Source organism: Ornithodoros turicata, chromosome 3 (genome assembly GCF_037126465.1).
Source record: "Ornithodoros turicata isolate Travis chromosome 3, ASM3712646v1, whole genome shotgun sequence".
In the NCBI taxonomy this organism is placed as follows: Eukaryota; Metazoa; Arthropoda; class Arachnida; order Ixodida; family Argasidae; genus Ornithodoros; species Ornithodoros turicata.
The window spans coordinates 13,110,962-13,129,017 of NC_088203.1; the positions used below are offsets into that span (position 1 = coordinate 13,110,962).

The 18,056-nt window shown below is 46.5% G+C and overlaps 1 protein-coding gene across 1 annotated transcript in view; it reads right to left on the bottom strand.

Moving 5' to 3' along the window:
• Positions 1–6,562: 6,562 nt before the first annotated feature.
• LOC135387741 (centrosomal protein of 97 kDa-like) overlaps positions 6,563–18,056 on the bottom strand; it is a 69,433-nt gene continuing 57,939 nt past the window's right edge. The window contains exons 13-19 of the mRNA XM_064616839.1: positions 16,871–17,081; positions 16,694–16,801; positions 14,482–14,791; positions 12,415–12,770; positions 11,454–11,529; positions 10,679–11,107; positions 6,563–9,893 (exon numbers count right to left, since the gene is read on the bottom strand). Coding sequence (XP_064472909.1) covers positions 9,807–9,893; positions 10,679–11,107; positions 11,454–11,529; positions 12,415–12,770; positions 14,482–14,791; positions 16,694–16,801; positions 16,871–17,081 — 1,577 coding nt within the window. The 3' untranslated portion in view covers positions 6,563–9,806. The remainder of the gene's footprint in view (positions 9,894–10,678; positions 11,108–11,453; positions 11,530–12,414; positions 12,771–14,481; positions 14,792–16,693; positions 16,802–16,870; positions 17,082–18,056) is intronic.

Here is an 18,056-nt window from a genome sequence, read left to right on the forward strand (position 1 = left end):
GGAATCGCACTTTCTCTTTCGCTTCAAAGAAACTAGGCTTGCAATCAATAAGGACTACTTTACCAAAGACAACAATACTTGCAGGTGGCGTACAGCATTGCAGTACCCGTGGTAGAGGTACTTTTGAGTTTTTTTTAAATATATTTCAGAGGAATTTGGCGAATCATGATTGCAGATTTATGACATGTAGGGGAGGAATAATGGTTGCACGGGAGCGTTTGCATCAGGAGGCCTTCAGTAAGAAATGTGCTGCAATACTAGAAAATGTGCCACATTACTTCGTCTTAAGCTGTCATCTATAAAGTAGTATAGCTTAGGAGCTCCTTATCTACCCACGGTGGGAAATTAAAGCCTCGAAATAAGTAACTGCTGCCTTGTACGGCTCACGTCAAAGTTAACTTGAACACACATCTCCGGCCTGCGAAGTGGGAAGAGAGCAACCTTGGGCAGCACCCAGCAGAAAACCCCACCTTCATAACGATGGTCACCCCCTCTAACTGCAAATCAATGACTGAAACACCCTCCGCAGCTGTTTCTATTAAGCGCCACCAGGGTCCGCAGGCCAGAATGGCAAGTTTACTGTGATGCTAGCTGTACTCCTCTTCGTAGAGATGCCGGACTCTACTATCAGTGGCGTAGCGTGAGGAGAGCCGTAAGGGCGGTCGCAAGATTTTTTGGGGCCCAAATTATTGGCAAAGGGAAAAAAAACTTAAGACCTAAAAACAGTGAGACTGTTTATCACTCGAAGAAATCCAATTTTTTAACATTGGGCTCCCTTGGCACGTTCTTCTCGGAGCCTCAAAAATGGAGGCGATTGAGGCGAGGTTCGATATAGCACGCTGGTGTAAACTTGCATCCTGTGTGCTTCGGCAGCACACCGCGTGCGTTGAGACAGCAGCGCATCTTCTCAAAGTGAAACAACCGAAGCGCAGGTCTTTGGACTGCTTTCTACTAGATGGGGGGGGGGGGGGGGGGGGGCGATTCTGATGCATTCCTGTTATGTATCTTGTTTGGGGGCGCGACACTTGTTTCAGCCCGGGCGCTGGGAACCCACGCTACGCCGCTGTCTACCATGCAGAAAGGAAGAAGATGCAGTGTGACGTAATCCAGTAAAGCGTGCATGCCCAGAAAAGTCGCGAGGATCCACGTTCGCACGATAACTACCCTCGGAGTCAAATGTGTCAATTACAGCAGACGTAGCACATGGCTTCCGTCTGATATGGAGTCTTACGGCTGCAATTTTCGTCCCCTTCGCTGCACCAGGCATGTCGTAAGCGTGTCGCAGAGCGCGCATCATTAACATTCGGTCTTTGTCCTCTTCTGACCTTGCTTTTCCTTTCCAGCTTTTCCCCGAGATGACATAGCAGGTGCCTACTCAAAGTATAGTTCTCCCCCGATGTATACAACTGCCAAGGTGTAGCTCCCACTAACAAAAATATAGGCAGAACTGCTGGTGAAGTAGCAGACTGCAGCCAGCTGAATGTGAACTTGACTTGAGCACGGTGGAGCATCCACCTTGTAGCCATTTTCGACATTGTATAGTTGCAGCATTGTAGAGTGGACTGCTGCGTACTGCTTTTTGTGCGAAAACTAGGTGCACATTTTTATGCAGAATTACCTCAAACAGAGATTTGCGTGAACCACAACCTACTAGAATATAGCGACCATGTCATAATCGGCAAACCCAATGAGGAGCCTGTCAGTACGATCCGCAAGGGGCGCTATTCATTGGCCCGCGAGATCTGCATCATGAGTGGACGATGGAAATTTGAATCTTGAGCGCGCAGAAGCGGACACACAATTACCGTAGCAGATGACAGCAACAGTTCCTATGAAAATGCGTAGAATGATGATGATAATCAACTTTAGAAGGAAGCATCTCTCGTGGGACATGCACAGCTTGTAGAATGATACTAAGGTAAGCTAAAGTACAGAGTACTGTAGAAATTGAGGAAGCAATAACCGGGCTGATGAGTAGAGCCACCGCTAGCCTCCAAATGCGGCGCTGGGAAGGGGTCCGTATGACAGCTATAATCTAGTACGTCGTGGCGTGAACGTACAAACACAAGAGGTTGTAGACTCTGCTAGGTTTGCAGCTCTTGTCGCTTCAGAGGTCTTACTTCTCCCTGTGGTAAATAGGTCTGACAGCGTACTAAAGCTACTAGAATACTACAGAACAAAACTAGTGCTCAGCTACAATTACGATCATTATTTTTTAAATACCGCGTTAGCACCACAAAGCAACTGTGGCGACGAGCGGCGTACAGGCTTGGGCAGATGGAAAGAGGAGCAGGAAGGAGGGGGGCTAGTATGCGTCCTGGGCTGACTTCAAGGGGAGACTGTGCCGACATTCGTGGAAAGTCTGCCGGAAAACAAAGGAAAAACCTCAGACGGCACACCTGGTGGTACGACCTTGGCAGCCACCACCATGTAGACGCTTACCAGCTTGGCCATGCCGCTGCTTCAGCTACAATAATCGGCATTGAACGTGAATGTGTTACACTATATGAATGGGTATATTTGCGGGAACATAAACTCATTATGTTTTTTGGGGGGGGGAGGAGGTAGCGGGGAGGGACGTGATAAATAGTTCCCACATCATGAAAAGTACAGCTGTCTGATTGTATCCACTATCCAAGCCCTTTCAGTCCAAATTTCGTATTATTTTCTTGTTCCTGCAGTGCTCAAGTCACTTGTGCACATGTGAGGTGACATTGTGCACAACGTTTTCACGCCAGTACAGTGTGGAAAACGTGCTGTATGACTCACCAAGTATTGGCTCGGCTGATTTATAAATCTCACTCCCACCTACAGTCGTACCTTGTTTCCCTTGCTTAGCATTGCTGCTATAGAATGATGTTGTTTGGATATTGTGTCATCACGAGTGACATGGCCTGAAATGCAATTGTACATAACACATAGGTATCTATGACACTGTGATCTCTTGCTGCAACTGATGGAACTCGCAGGGGCTCCGAAGGCACTACACACTTCTTTTTATGTAACCGGCATTACTACCTACCTAATGCTGTGAAAACGATTAAACCTGTTGAATGAGGCTCATGGGAATGCCATGCAAGTTGATTGTACGCTGTCTGCTTCCTTACGCAAGTGTTGCTGCTAAAAAAATTTGAGGCCGATTAATTGCAATTAATGTGATGACAATGAGTTAGCATTAGACATTTGTCTTACTTCTAATTTCTTCTCATACAGAATATACATACCTAGACCACACAACACACCACATCACACCGTACACCATGACACATACATACATGACACACATATGTAGGGAGTGACTTTTTTAGGTTAAATGCCTTTCTAAGATTCGCGGGGGGGGGGGGGGGTAAAAATCGGGCGCTATTTTTAAATCTGTACTGTGGGGAGCAATCGAGCGATAATTGTGCCTTCGGGTGTTATCGGCTGCTTTTGTTTCTCCACTTGTCTATTAAGTCCTTTCCTAATCTGAGAGTGAGACATGGGAGTTCTTCACTAGCATCTGCTATTGACCCCATGCCTCATGACTATACTATTTTATGTTGATGTGCCTGTTCTTTTAATAAACAATAAACAATCTTTTTTGGGGGGTAGGGGGACCTAACAGCTCTACTCCCCGAAGGCATAGACAGTGCTGACACACATGGGTGTATTGCTGGGAACGTAAGTGACCCATTCTTACATGTGTTACACATGGCGACCTTTGTTTGTCTTCAGTGGGAACGTCACTTGAGGATTTTGTAGTGACTGGAGTTCGGGGAGAAATCGGGTTTAACCCGAATGGGTCGGAGGTCAGTTCGTGGGGCGAAATAACTGGACGGGATTGCATTTAACCCGAAAACGTCACTCCCTACACATATGGCATACACCACAAGACATGATACACAAACTCAGCCGCTCGCAAAACTCTCGGAGAATGTACGAGACACGTCTGAACACGTCCAGAGACGAGGCGCAACTGACGACAGCTCCAGCTCAAGCTGCTGGTGCTTCCACAGGTTGGAGAAGAACAAATCAGATTGCGGGGCGCAGCCTGATTCGGTCTCCTCCGTCACGTGCCGCGAATCCCCGACAAAAGCTCACCGCACCGTACTCCCCAACGTGTGAAATACGTAAAAGGTTCTCCTGGCCTAACCTTGGTCAGTCTCGACGGGTGCAGTCTCGGTGAGCTTTTGTCCGCGCCCCACGTGCCGCGCTGTACATGGACACCTCGGTCACCCCGCTACGACGCTAGCTTCTTTTTGGAAATGGGGCTTCTAATGCTAACGGATTAATAATGTTGCTACTAATATGCAGTGTCCCTGTTCACAGAAAACTGCATCTGCAGCACTAACAACTATTCTCTCCTTGCAGCCCCCCCGGCCGCTAAATACGGTGTACCGTGTGCAGAGATTTCGGAACATGTTAATGACCCCTCAGGTGGACAAAATTAATCCACAGATTGAGCGACTGTGACATCACTCATCATCATAGTTGCCTTGCGATGTAGAGCCATTAATTAGTATCCGTAATTATTAGTATCATGCGATACGTGTAGGTAAAAAGTAAGTGACAGGCCTGCGAGATAAGGTAAAAAGAATGATGATTAACCGATTAGAAGCATGAATAATTTAATTACGAGACTTCCGTGCTGTAGTCTGGGCTTCTTCAGGTGCAGACTACTCAAGTGCAGTCTCAAGTGCAGACTACTGCAGGAAAGTCTCGTAATTAAATTACTATTCATGCTTCTAACCGGTTAATCGTAATTCTTTTTACCTTATCATGCGATAGCTCATCTAGACGTGAAGCTTCCTTGTTTTCCCACACACTGATCTTGCACACGTTACATTCATGTTATACTAGTGTGCGTTATGTGCGGTACTTTCATTTTGAAAATCAAGTTTCGGGGCAAGTGCATGCTAGCGGCCAGAAATTACCGCAATTTATTATTACAGTCAAACTCCTTTATAGCGAACACCTTTTTAATGAAAATACCACTACAGCAAATTTTTTTGCGGTCCCACTGGAGCCCTGTAGGTCCAATAATGGGCATCCTTTTTAACAAAAATACCTTTACTGCGAATTTTTTTTGCTGTCCCCTGAGTTTCGTTGTAAAGGAGTTTGACTGTATAAACTAGTTAATGTGTAGATTTCCTAACGGAGGGAACAAGTACCCCCGATATCATTGACTGTAAACGACCATGTAGCAAAGCAGGGTACTAGATTTTCTGCAAGTAGTAGTTCTGTTTTTGGTAACAATACCTCCAGCAACAGGGAACACTTCTTCATTTTGACCAGAGACTGGCAAAATTTGTAGTTACTTTCGCTACATTTCCATCTGAACCCTCTCCACCACATGGGGGTTTAAGCATGGAATGCTTCTTCGTCTTGATTTATTTAAAACGCCCGTTGCCTGTAAAGCAGTCTCACTGCCCCTTCGATGGCACTACCAAACAGACTGCTAACCTATCCTAACACAGCCATGCCAGACAACTGCGATTGACCCCCATGCACTGCAAATGCTATTTGTCATTAAATTCACACACACATGCTTTAGGTGAAGCTGACCTACAGGATGGAGATGCCAACTGTAACTACTGCTTGAGAAATTGATGTTCTGGGGCTGGAACACATAGAAAGGACAAATACATACGACAACTACTGCTTTCACAAGCATTGGGAAGAAATGCTTGCACCGGGATCAATTCTAAACGTCGATATGGAACACAAATGTATTTCGAGCTGTCCTGAGTCAAATGGGTGTAGTATATCGACATGGTCAAGATAAACAACGCTTATAATATAATAATTTATTTCGAAGAAATCACTCAAGCAATGAAAAAAATATGCATGAGCTAAGCAACATTGTCCAGAACATCATTTTGTGAGATGTTGGAAATGAATTCTTACAAAAGATTGCCTTTACTGGTTGATGTTGCAGCACTTTTTTTTCTTTTCTTTTTCTGTCTTTTGCTTTTTTTCCACGTAGGTGCAGAACAGTCTGTTCAACCTGCCATAACTTAACATCTTAGTTACCTTGTCAGCATGTGAAGCGAAATACACACAAAATACATGAGTTATCTTCAGGTCGAAACGCTTGGCTTTGTATACCCTCATCGTGGACATGTGAGCAGAAAAATGTACCGTGTCAAAAAATTAAAGCTTGTGGAACAGTTAAGTATGTGCTGAAACACAACAACCTGAAACAGAAAGGGATTCTTCTCCAGGTACTTACAATATACTAAAACTGTATGCACAGTCACTACAAGTTAAATGCACACTGCACGACACCTAGACTTTCTGTAAACGGTAATTTGGATGGGTGTCTGATTATAACAATATACACAGCAGTACTACCCTTTCTAGATTTGGTTTAGTGTCTAATACAGTACAAGGGGACCCTCTACGAAATGCACCGGACATTCTTCAAATGTGTGGGTACTACTGCTACATTATTATCTATACTTGGAATACAGCATCTATACTTGGAAGCCACATGTTATCCCTGTGTATCAACCGTATGTCCATACAATGCCAATATGGGTAATCTATGTGCAGGATGCTTCCGCAAGTAAAGCTAACAATGCAACATGAGAATCTATATTTACACATCTCGATAATGACTCTACGCTAGAAACAAACAGTACGACCACACATGACTCGTTTTACATTGCTACGGATAAGTTTTGTTCACCGCCATGGACGCACAAAGCTTTCCAGCGCTAAAGCACCAAAGATGCAAGACAGTGCTGTTCAGAAAGCAATGCATTTAAAACTCTAGCTTTCTGCTTAGGAGGGAGTCCGTTTCGAGCTGCTTTTGTTAAACGGGCTGTGACGTGTGTTTTGGGGACGTATTACGTTGTGCCACGATCCTAAATGACCTCGTGATGACATCACAGATCCTGTGACCCCCATAGGTTGGTTAAAGCATGTGACACACCATGCACCATCGAGGGAGTGAGCAAGCGAACGATAATCGGGTTTAGCCAGGGTTCGTACACAGAAACACAAATGCAATTCAATTATGTCAATTAATTTGACTGTCTAGAAATTGAAATTCAAAGAGTACCGCTACAAGTTTCCAAGCAACGGAATAGAAAGACTAGCTATAAGTAGGGTTCCGACTTTTTCATTTGGCAAAAGTTAGGAGGTGCCTACCAGAGCCCTCAATTTCTGCAAACATTTTGAGTTTTTTTTTTTATGTTCTTCTCTGAAAAAGTCAAAATTTCCCCAAAATTGAGACCTTTCGCAAGCAGCCCCAACCATAGTTGAATGAAAACACAGAAAAGTCTACATACTGTACTGTACTGTGCTACATACTGTAGTAGGTATGCTATTACAACAGGTGTAATGGGAACATACCAGAGTAGTTCATGCTGACTGCTGCATATATAAAAAAAAATAGGCTGTTGGAATTGAATGTGGCCCGAGGAAGTAACGTGTCAACTTGAATTAATTCAATATGCAAGAATAGGAAATGTGCTGTCAGTCTTGTACTTCCTATCTATTGCTAGATCACAGGAAAAATTAACACTGTTTTAGTGCTGTTTATGAACAAGAAATCTTACAGCAGCAGCAGTACACGCCATCAATAAAATGGGGCTGAAGTTTGAAAGACTACTACGGGACTGCAGGGACTACTGAGGGACTGCAGGGACTGCAGGGACTACTAAGGGACTGCAGGACCTGTACGAACCCTGGCTTCATTCTGAACTGGTTGAACGTGATTTTGTGACTCCCAGTCTATATAAACGTGAAGGGACATCACAATGCGTTTAATCTGAGCAATGCTGTGTCACAGCTCCTATTCACAGCCCATCATTGTTCATATCATGCACAATTTACATTTTACAAACTTACATTTCACATACACTATCTTTACAAATTCTCTGGTACTAGCTCACATAAGAACATTTCATAAATCATATGGAATCATCACATAAACTTATATGCTTGCAGAAACAATAAAATATTCTATTCATATCACAGACTTAAACAATACGCCACAATTCACATGCTTGTCAAACAAACAAACTGAAATAAATATGAGGAAGAATAAAACTGCGATGAGTATGAGTGGTGAAAACCTTTTGAGTTTTGTGCACTACCGTAAAAGTTTACAATCTGTCGAGCTTTGTTCATGAAATGACGTCATATTTAATTGCTAGCTTTCTGAACATAAACAATAAGCATTTTCTAAAAACACCTTTATCAAAACTGGACCTTTCTGTCTCTCTCTCTCTCTCTCTCTGAAGAACTGAACTCTGGTCCATGAGCCATTTCTTTGCTTTTATGTAATGTGCAAAATATGCAGCTGCTATGTTTTGCTCAGTGTGTATAAAACACAACAGAAAAGCAGATTCCTTCATTTCCCGCAGACACGCAAGCCTCACATCTTCACGCCTTCAGCTGGCAGTGCTAAAGCTATCATTGCACCATGCTGTGAGCTGTAGAGAAAGAGTACCCCTCCCCTTCCCAGACAATGAAGGTACCAGAACAACAATGTAAGCAAAAGTCCCCCATTTCAGGGAGAGAGATACAACTTGATAGTGCTGACATTACCAATCTCAACAAGCGTAAGCATTAGGGCAGCGTTTTCGTCACGATGCCCTCCCTTAGTAGTGTCGTGCTCTAAGGGGTCCTTACGAGCTGCCCAATGCAGCACAACATCTTGGCTCAATATTGGCCCAATATTCGCAATGTCGGCCCAATATTGCCAGTATTGGTCCAACATTGAGTCAAGATGCTGTGCTGCTCGGGTGAATGTGTCATGGGAACCGTTCTCGAAGCGCACGCACGGTCTACGAGAGCTCCAGGAGGAGATTCGTGGCACGCTGACCAATGCAAGCTCTGCACTCTGTAAGACACAGTACCCTTTGCCCAGTACCCAGAAGCACCCCTTTGAGATACATGTAGCGACACTGTGAGAACTCCTGCTGGCAGCTGAAGCAGTACCTGCAGGCTCCACAGAAAGGGGGAACTCTGAATACGGATGGATGATGTGCTCAAGGTGTCCCTTTGCCCCATCATTTGGAAATGCAGTTCTCTTCAGATGAGATGATTATCTCCCTGTTTCACACACTTTGCTGTACTTCGAAAACACTTTTGAAGACCCATCTCCAATGGCCTTTGAACTGCCAGCAACTGCCTATACACAGAACCTGAAGTTATGGGGTTTTACCCGATTCTTCCCCGAATTGAAAGTTGCCCCTTTAGATGTCTGTGGGAATGCACTAACTTACTTGTTTGGCAGCAAATGCAGTTACATCACCATTTGTACAAAACCGCTACAGTTACTTTGAGTAACTGAGCCCGATTTCTCCCAGAATTTAGCATTCTGGATGTTTTTTCGCCCGAATTCGCATGAATTTAGTGCACATGTTTATTTACCCAATTTTTACCCTCCGAATTTAGAAAAAAAAAATTCCCGAAAACTTCAGGCTCTACCTTCAGGCATAGGTTTCAGGCATACTGCAGTGCAGGTTACTTAATCGGGACTGCCTGTACTATGTACCCCAGTGAGAACACGATCCAGTTCTGCCCCTAAGACCAGCAATTCTGACGTCTGATTGGCACTCCAGGGGGCCAATCGCCTCCTGTGAAATATATCCCAGAAGAAGCAATCTGCACATGCAACATGTAACAAAAATTGCAAACTCTTGTGAAAATGTGGAGGTAGTCACTGCACAAGCTCACACACATATGCCATAGTGTAACCCATGCCAGCAACAGGGAATCTTGCGTGTGCAAAACTTCTCTGCAGCAGATCTTTGGACAGCTTTCGAAATAAGGATAGAAAAAAGGACGCAGTACGGATAAGCAGGCTGCGGCTACGGTGGTGGCTGAAACGCGCTGCCGAGGAGAAACTCTGGTTTGGGCAAAGCCAGCTTCATTACGACGGCTTCCAACCTTGCAAGCTAGTGAGGGAAAACGTGAAAGAGCAAATTACATCAAAGGTGGCACACCCATCTTGCAGGCTTTAAAATAATATATGTAGTTTAAGAATGTACAGAGACTATCCTTGCGTTTGCTGACCAAGAGCGAGGGTGGCTCCGCCTCCTGGACTCTGGCCAGTAGGAGGACGCGGAGGCCAGGCACTTCCCAAGCCTCTGCTCTCGCCTAAGAAATGGGGCAGCGTTACCGTTGTTTTGCATGTTGCAAGGCCTCTGCCATGGCGCACCAATCTAACCAACTGCTTCGCCGTCCGTTAACCAGCAGCTGCCACTGTTTTGCCTGCCGCAAGGCTTCTGCCATGGCACACCAATCTAACCAACGGCTTCGCCGTCCGTTACCCAGCATACGCGCGACTCACGCTTGGCCTCGGTCCCATGTTGACGGACGGCGAAGCCTCGTTCAGCAGTTGGTTAGATTGGTGCGCCATGGCAGAAGCCTTGCGACACGCGAAACAACGATAACGCTGCGCCATCTCTTAGGTGAGAGCAGAGGCTTGGGAAGTGCCTGCCCTCCGCGTCCTCCTATTGGCCGGCATCCAGGAGGCGGAGTCCCCTCGTTCTTGTTCAGGAAAAGAAAGGATACATAATGTAAAACCCCGAGGCTAGGGAACACGAAAGGACAGACACAAACACGAAGTCTCAAACACTAACAGGATAGGCTGTACAGATTGATAAAATAGAAGACGATAAAGATACAGAGAATATTGAACGACGGGTTGTCGATTGCGCCTGTCAAGAGAAGCACATACCCTGTCGTTGAGCGCCGAAAGGCAAATGGACTCTGCGTTGTCCCCGCAACTCTGGTCCAGCGTCTCTGTGGCCAGGGACTTGGTGTCGCCGTCAGACAGGCTGGTGCAAGACGTGTCGTCTGCAGACAGGTCTCCCCCCGTGGCTCCGCGTACGCTAGCGGCGTGCGTGTTTGTCGACTGTTCCGTGTCGTGAGACACTTCGTCGTTCATTCTGGGTGCTGCTGCAGGGCTTTCGGACGCCACGCCAGACGATGTGGACGTGGCCCCAACAGTGCTCGTCGTGTCTGAGGACGTCGAAGATCGTGGACTGCTGCCTTCCGGAAGAGACTCTATGGGTGGTTGTACTTTTTGTGCCCTCTCAGCAAGTTGCTGCTGAATGAGCATCTGCTGTTGCAGGACCCTCGTGATATGGCTTTCCAGCTGGTCCATCTGCTTGTAAACAGTGTACTCCTTGAGCTTGTTGCTCTACTTTGCGCTCTACGTTCGCATATTTGCAGACATATTGGTCAGGACCACGAATCAACGTAAACAACTGTTCCTCATTGCACGAATTACAGAAGGACCAAGAAACACAAATGAAAATGTAATCACTCGAGTCCCTTAAACTTAAACTTAGGCTAGCTTCTTTGCCCATCTTACCAAACATCAAAGAACTGAGCAAAGGAGCATTCGCATATCTAGTGGCTGTCTCTTCCTGGAGCTCCTCAATGTCGAACATAATACTATAGGTATCACCAGTAAAAGCATGCAGGTAAGACATGTATACTCTACTTGCATTTTTTAGGAGCTTGTTGAGAGCATCTTTGTTACATGTCCTGTTTCTCCTTTCTTCGTCCAGTTCTTTCTGTTGCCTGCACAACACATGTGCAACATGTACATCTGCGTGTTGCTTTGACTTTGCGAAGACATTGTTCTTGCAGTCTGACACGGAATGTAATCCATGTACAGGGTCTTACCCTATAAAAGTTGACCGGTGCCGGCATACCGTGCTCACCAATTGCTTAATGCAGGTGGCACATCGTGTCATCTACGTATAAAGCTCATAAGGACATTCAGTCATGGTAAATTTTTGAAGTGATTGAGCACCGCCACGCAAAGTTATAACGCAAAACGTGCAATTCCCATAGTCAAAACAATCATGATAGCGGTGTTGCGAAGAGCAGTTCACATACTGCTCCCCAGACGGCACATCCTGCCGGTCGGATGGAACTGCGGTTATCATTTCACTTTCTCGTAACTGTCGCATTTTGCTTCCGAAATGAGCAACGTGAGGAACGAAATTGCCGACGTAATTAGCAGACGACAACCACAAGTGATATCGCCTGCTTATCTGCTTATACTGAAAGGCAGTGAAATAGCATCACGCAGAGACGTCTCTGCCTGCCAAAGCGACACCTCGCCGTGTTTTCCGATACCCCGCCGTCTTGGTTGTTTTTTACTACGGGAATCGCACGTTTTGCATTATAACCTTGAATTGAGGTGCTCAATCGCTTTGATATTTACCAGGATCGCATGTCCTTATGAGCTTTATACATAGATAACACAGTTTGCCACCTGCGTTGAGTAACTGGTGAGCACGGTATGTTTGCATGGGTAGACTTTCATAGGGTAAGACCCTGTACTATAAATGAATACACTTCCACCCCTTTCTGGTCCCCACTTGCGAGAAAGGAGCTCCGCAACACTACACCATGCTTTTTCAAAAGACTAGCTTTGCCAAAATTAAAGTTACTCACTTCACTACAGTGTCATTGAGCGTGGTCACCCTTTCCTGTAAGCTAAGCACACACTCTTCAAGCCGTCTTAGTCGAGCTTCTTGGCACACTTTAACCACTTTTTCGGACCTACTCCTGACGCTGTACCCTCTCCAAAGGGCCTGTATCTTGACCGCTGCCCGCTCCAGAAGTTCCAGACCAACCTGTTGACTACGCTTGCACAGCAGACGATCTACTTCTGCATCTTCACTTTCCTCATTGTTATTGACATTGTTCAGGTTGCTCCAATGTGTCACGGACGGAGGAGGCGTCGTCTGCTGGTGGAAGGAAGGTGTGCCACTGGGCTTGGCAACCATGTTGCGATGGGGAACACTTCTCTGGTAAGGACAAAGAGACAGTTGTACGATTATCAGAGATAAAGGGACAAGTCGAGTACATGGAAGCAGAATGCTGTGATTGGTTATGTGAACAGGCTAAGTGCACCATTCTGTCATAAATTCCCCTGTCTACAGGTACGCAACGTCCCTGAATTCAAGGTTCACTGTCAGCGGTGAGTGCTAGTGGCCTGACACCACAGCAATGTGCGCTTCGACATGATGAACAACAGAGATAATCTTTTTTTTAAATTCTGTGTTAGCGCCGCGAAGCAACTGTGGCTATGAGGAGTGGGGGACAGGGGGGTGCGTCCTGGGCCGACTTCAGGGGGAACTGTGCCAACATTCGTCTCATTCGTCATCAAATCTCATCCATGCTCATACTACGGCAAAACTCACTCATTATCATGCACAGTCACGCTCAACGTGGCAAATGAGCTGAATATGAATGGGCAAATGGAGCGCTAAGCAGGGAGTGAGTGAGCAAACAGAGAGCTCAGCAAGGTCCAAGTGAGCAAATGGAGAGCTGGGCAGGAAGTGAGAGAGCAAAGTGAGCTGAGTCGGAGGTGAGTGAGCAAATGAAGAGCTAGTCAGGAAGTGAGCAAGCATTAATGTAAATGGAGAGCTAAGCAGGGAATGAGTAAGCAAAGAAAGCTGGGAAGGGAATGACCAAGCGTGAATGGGCAAATGAAAGCTGAGTGGGTAGTGAGAGAGCAAACAGAGAGTTGAGTGAGGGATTGGGTGAGTAAATGGAGAGCTGAGTGGGAGGCAAGTGATCCTGATTGATTAAATTGCTGGGCGTGGAGTGAGCGAGCATGAATGAGCAAATGGAGAGCTGGGAAGGGTGTGAGAGAGCAAACAGAGCTGAGCAGGGACTGAGTGAGCAAAATGAGAGCTGAGCGGGAGGTAAGTGACCGTGAGTGAGCAACTGAAGAGCTGGGCAGGAAGTGAGTGAGCATGAATTGGTAAATGGAGAGCTGGGAAGGGTGTGAGAGAGCAAACAGAGCTGAGCGGGAGGTAAGTGACCATGAGTGAGCAACTCAAGAGCTGGGCAGGGAGTGAGTGAGCATGAATGGGTAAATGGAGAGCTAAGTAGGAAGTGAGTGAGCTAATAGAGAGCATGGTGGGGGTGAGTGAGCAAGCACAGATGAGCAAATGGAAAGCTAGGTGGGGAGTGACAGAGCAAATACAGAACTGAGCGGGAGGTAAGTGAGCATGGGTGAGCAAATGAAGAGCTGGAAAGGGAGTAAGCGAACATGAATGAGCAAATGGAGAGCTAAGCAGGGACTGAATGAGCAAACGAAGAGCTAAGCAGGAGATGAGTGAGCAACTGAAGAGCTGGCAGGGGAGTGAGCAAGCATGAATGAGCAAAAAGAGAGCAGAGCGGAAGATAAGTGAGCATGACTAAACATATGAAGAGCTGGACAGGAAGTGAATGAGCATGAATGATCAAAGGAGAGCTAAGTGAGGAGTATGAGACCAAACAGAAAGCTAAGTGGGAGGTGAGTGATAATGAGGGAGCAAATGAAGAGCTGGGGGAGAGTCAGCATGAGTGAGTAAATGGAGGGCTGAGTGGAGAGTGAGTGAGCAAAAGGAGAGCTAAGTGGGATGTATGTGAGCATGAGTGAGTATCATCCACAAGTGTCGGCCACTGCCCATGAATACACGTGGGTGCGCAGCTTCGCTAAAGTAAGCATAAACTGAATATGCATACTGGAGAGTATGGAGGGCATGCAGAAGTCATGGAAGAGGAGCGCTGCGTTTTCCTCGGAGAAGACGTGACAGGGGGCGAAGAAATGTAGGCTGGGCGGACGCCCATGTTCCGAAAGCTTGAGCTCCGGTAGAGTCCACCATCCGAGGGGCTCCTGTGGTGATTCTGGAGCCTGCTAGTGCCGTTGGAGACAGCCAACCCATTCTCCAGGACCTTAGAAGCAGCCACAACTTGATCGACTGTGGGAGCGACAACTGCTGCGGCTGCAGCAGCTTCTCTTCTCTTGGATGCCACTTTCCGTATGGGAATGGCACTGCAAAGAGAACGACTAATGCATCAAGAGCAGTAGGCGACTGATGACCTAAAACATGGCTTAGATCACAGAGCTGAAATCACAGTTAGGGGCAACTCGTTAGCATGACTGAGTTTCTTTTTTGGTAATCTTTGAAATAACTTGTTACTTTCGAGTTCCTCAAGAAGTTCTGCTAACCTCTTGAGGAACTCGTTATTCAAAGTAACTTGAAGTAAGTTTCCTTTGGTGCACAAATAATGCGAGCTGCACCTTCTGTCAGCTATGTGCAGACCAACGGCACATGCACGGAGCCTTCTCTTATGACTTTGCTCCTTAACCGGTGCACGGTGAACACTACGAATTTAGTTCTGGCTGTGGCAGGGTTCAAGAACTAAAACAGCACATATTACCCAGCAAGTCACAAGAAGGTAACTCATTACTATAATAAAGCAACTCGAGAGCTTCAAGTTCCTTTTCATAACATGTGACTTCCTTAGTAGCTTAATTACATTTTCAGTAACTTATAGGAAATGCCCTTTAGCTGGTAACTTCTTCATCTCTGGCTGAAGCTGGACTGCACTCTATAGAGGCTATGAGTCAAATTTTAAAACATCTCTCTCCTTTCCTTCATTAATTGTAGTCTTAGCACTATTAAAATTATCCCTTTTGCTAACATAACATTTCCCCAGCTGAGCTTAACAGGAAACTAAAGTGCAACAATTTCTCCTCGTGAAATGAGAGATACTGTTACCTTTACACCAACACTAAAGGAACGGGGTTCATCCGTTCTGCCGTCAGTGATTTATGATCGATAGAAAAGTCGTGGCCGGTCCATTGGTGGATCCGACGGAAATGCGTTAGCATTAAAACTTGCAAACCCTTTAAGAAGTCCCCTTCACAACGCTACACAGCCCTCCACTACGACCCTACACAACCCTAACGCAAGACAGCATCCGCAGCCAAACGAGCCTTTCGTGCTTCCTCCGATTCTGCTTGGCGGCGCCGTCTCGCAGCCTCAGCATTCTTTCGCCGCCGATCCTCCGCACAGCTTTCATAACCCATGGTGGCGCGCCGACGCATACACATCTGAACGTGTCGACCACCACAACCGCACTGCCGACGCCCGCGTCGTGCTCTCCACGCGCCCTTTCTTTCCCTCCCCACTCACCGCGGCTACAGACAGACCACGCCGCGATTCATTCGTAGCGAGGACTCTAAAGCTAACGCATTAAAAACGCAATTTACCATTTCCCTCTTCTCTCCTTCTCAAGAACGCGGAGCGCCTTCCGAGTCATGCGGCCCGGCCGGGAGAGGTCACGTGCTTATGATAACCTATGAGAATGGCTGTAGCCCTTGCTTCTCCGACGTCAGAGCTTGACACGTACCTGTGCTCAAGCCTGCGCCCTATGTCACGCAAAAGGACTGTCACGCGTCATGCACTGAGCTTTGCGAGCTACTTCGAGGTTTTCTCTTGTTCGCTGTTTCATTGATATCATAGCAGCATCAACAGCTGTAACAGCAGGCCTTCTATAGGAGGTGTTGGCTCATGCGGTTGTGCTGTCTCGCCAAGTATGGCACACAGGATTTTTCTTTTCCTCGCTACTCTGCACTATACATACTCTGGCATGCCCAGTACCAGAACTAACTTCCACCTGCTCACAGGTATGAAGCCAGTTCTCACGGCTGGCACATCGTGCTCCTATTCCGTAAAGTCTGCACAGAACCCTTATTTAGCGTATTATGAATAATTGAATTCACGATCCAAATCTGACCTTAGCTTGCACAGACAGCTTGCAAATAGACCGCTGCCAATCGGACATATGGCATCAAAATATATCAGTCTCGTCCCACACGTGAGGTCAACCCCAACCGACTGACAATCACTGCTGACAGCTATATGGACATAAAGATCACGAGACCAACCGTGGAGAAGACCTCCCATAGCCATGGAGAACAGGTGAGCCATCGGAACGAAACTCGGGCACCGACCGTGTCATGATGTCGTCTCTCCGTGAACGTCTGTGCTTGCTACTGCAAATATGCCTCTTCTCACTTCAAACCATCCAGACCATTTCACAGGCTCACAAAACGTTCACAAACCTGCCACGTTCATTGCCCGTTGACGCCGCATCGTTGAGCCGTTCTATCGTGAGTGGACTACGGGCTTCGACCAGGGACCTCGTAAGGTCAGAACTTGCAACGTCCGACTTTCTTGAAGAGAGGCGAACAGGGCTGTTATCGGAATGGGCCAGGAGATCGGGAAAAGGGTCAATGCCCGTGCCGATCATCTTCTCGTCTTCACTCGCTGAAACTGTACAAGATGGAGACAGTGGATTAGCTAACGCACAAAGGTACGCATGGTGTGTGACTTGGCGAGTAGGAGCACCAACGTCCTTGTGAAATGCGACTGATACACTTCGTGATTATTTTGGTGTTGATGCTGATGAAGACAAATAATTAATAAAAAAAATAATCAGAAATAATAATGAATCTTGACTCGCAGTTGGTAACTTTCCTTTTCCCTTCCCCGCCCCCATAGGTGTACAGGGTGCCTTTTTTTAGATATTTTTTTAATAAAAAAAAGCTATGAGTAACATAGTTGTCTTTCTTGCAGTTGAGTTACACGGCCAGGAGGGCATCCTCTCGAAGAGAGCGCAACTACAAGATGGCTAGTTACTTAATTTCATTAATTAACTCTGTGAATGGTGAATCTACGACAAAAACGAGATAGCGGTGTGGGAGACAATCCTCGTTGAAAGCCCATTCTTCAAAAATATTGAAACGAGCACGTGCGTTGAAATATTCATCGCCGAATTTTGCTATGAAAATGAACCGAAACCGCACAGGAAGGACAGCGCTCATTTCACGTCAGCAGGCCGTTGCGTTGCGAGCAGAGCCGTTTGTGAGCCGTAAATGGCTCTGCTTGTGAGCGCCCGCGCCCCAAGGTGAGCGGCGCAAGGCGTCTTGGGATGATTGAGAGACGCTGCTCTGTCGTCTGCTTTTTTTTCTCTTCTTTTTTACATCCCGAGAGGCCACGTGGGATGTGATATGTTTAGCCATTGTTTTACTTTGAGAACAACGTCGCGTATTGCTGCTTCCTTTTGAGCGCATGGCTTGCTCTTGAGAGCATCGCTACCTCTTCCGCGTCCGTTACGACTGGCAAATTCTAACACAAAACGCAATCGAACGATCACATTTCACTGACAGATGCAACCAGAGCGTCTGCGCACTCGCCGGCAGCAGCGAACAGGAAACTGGCGCTCCAATTTCCCATGATACCTCGGGC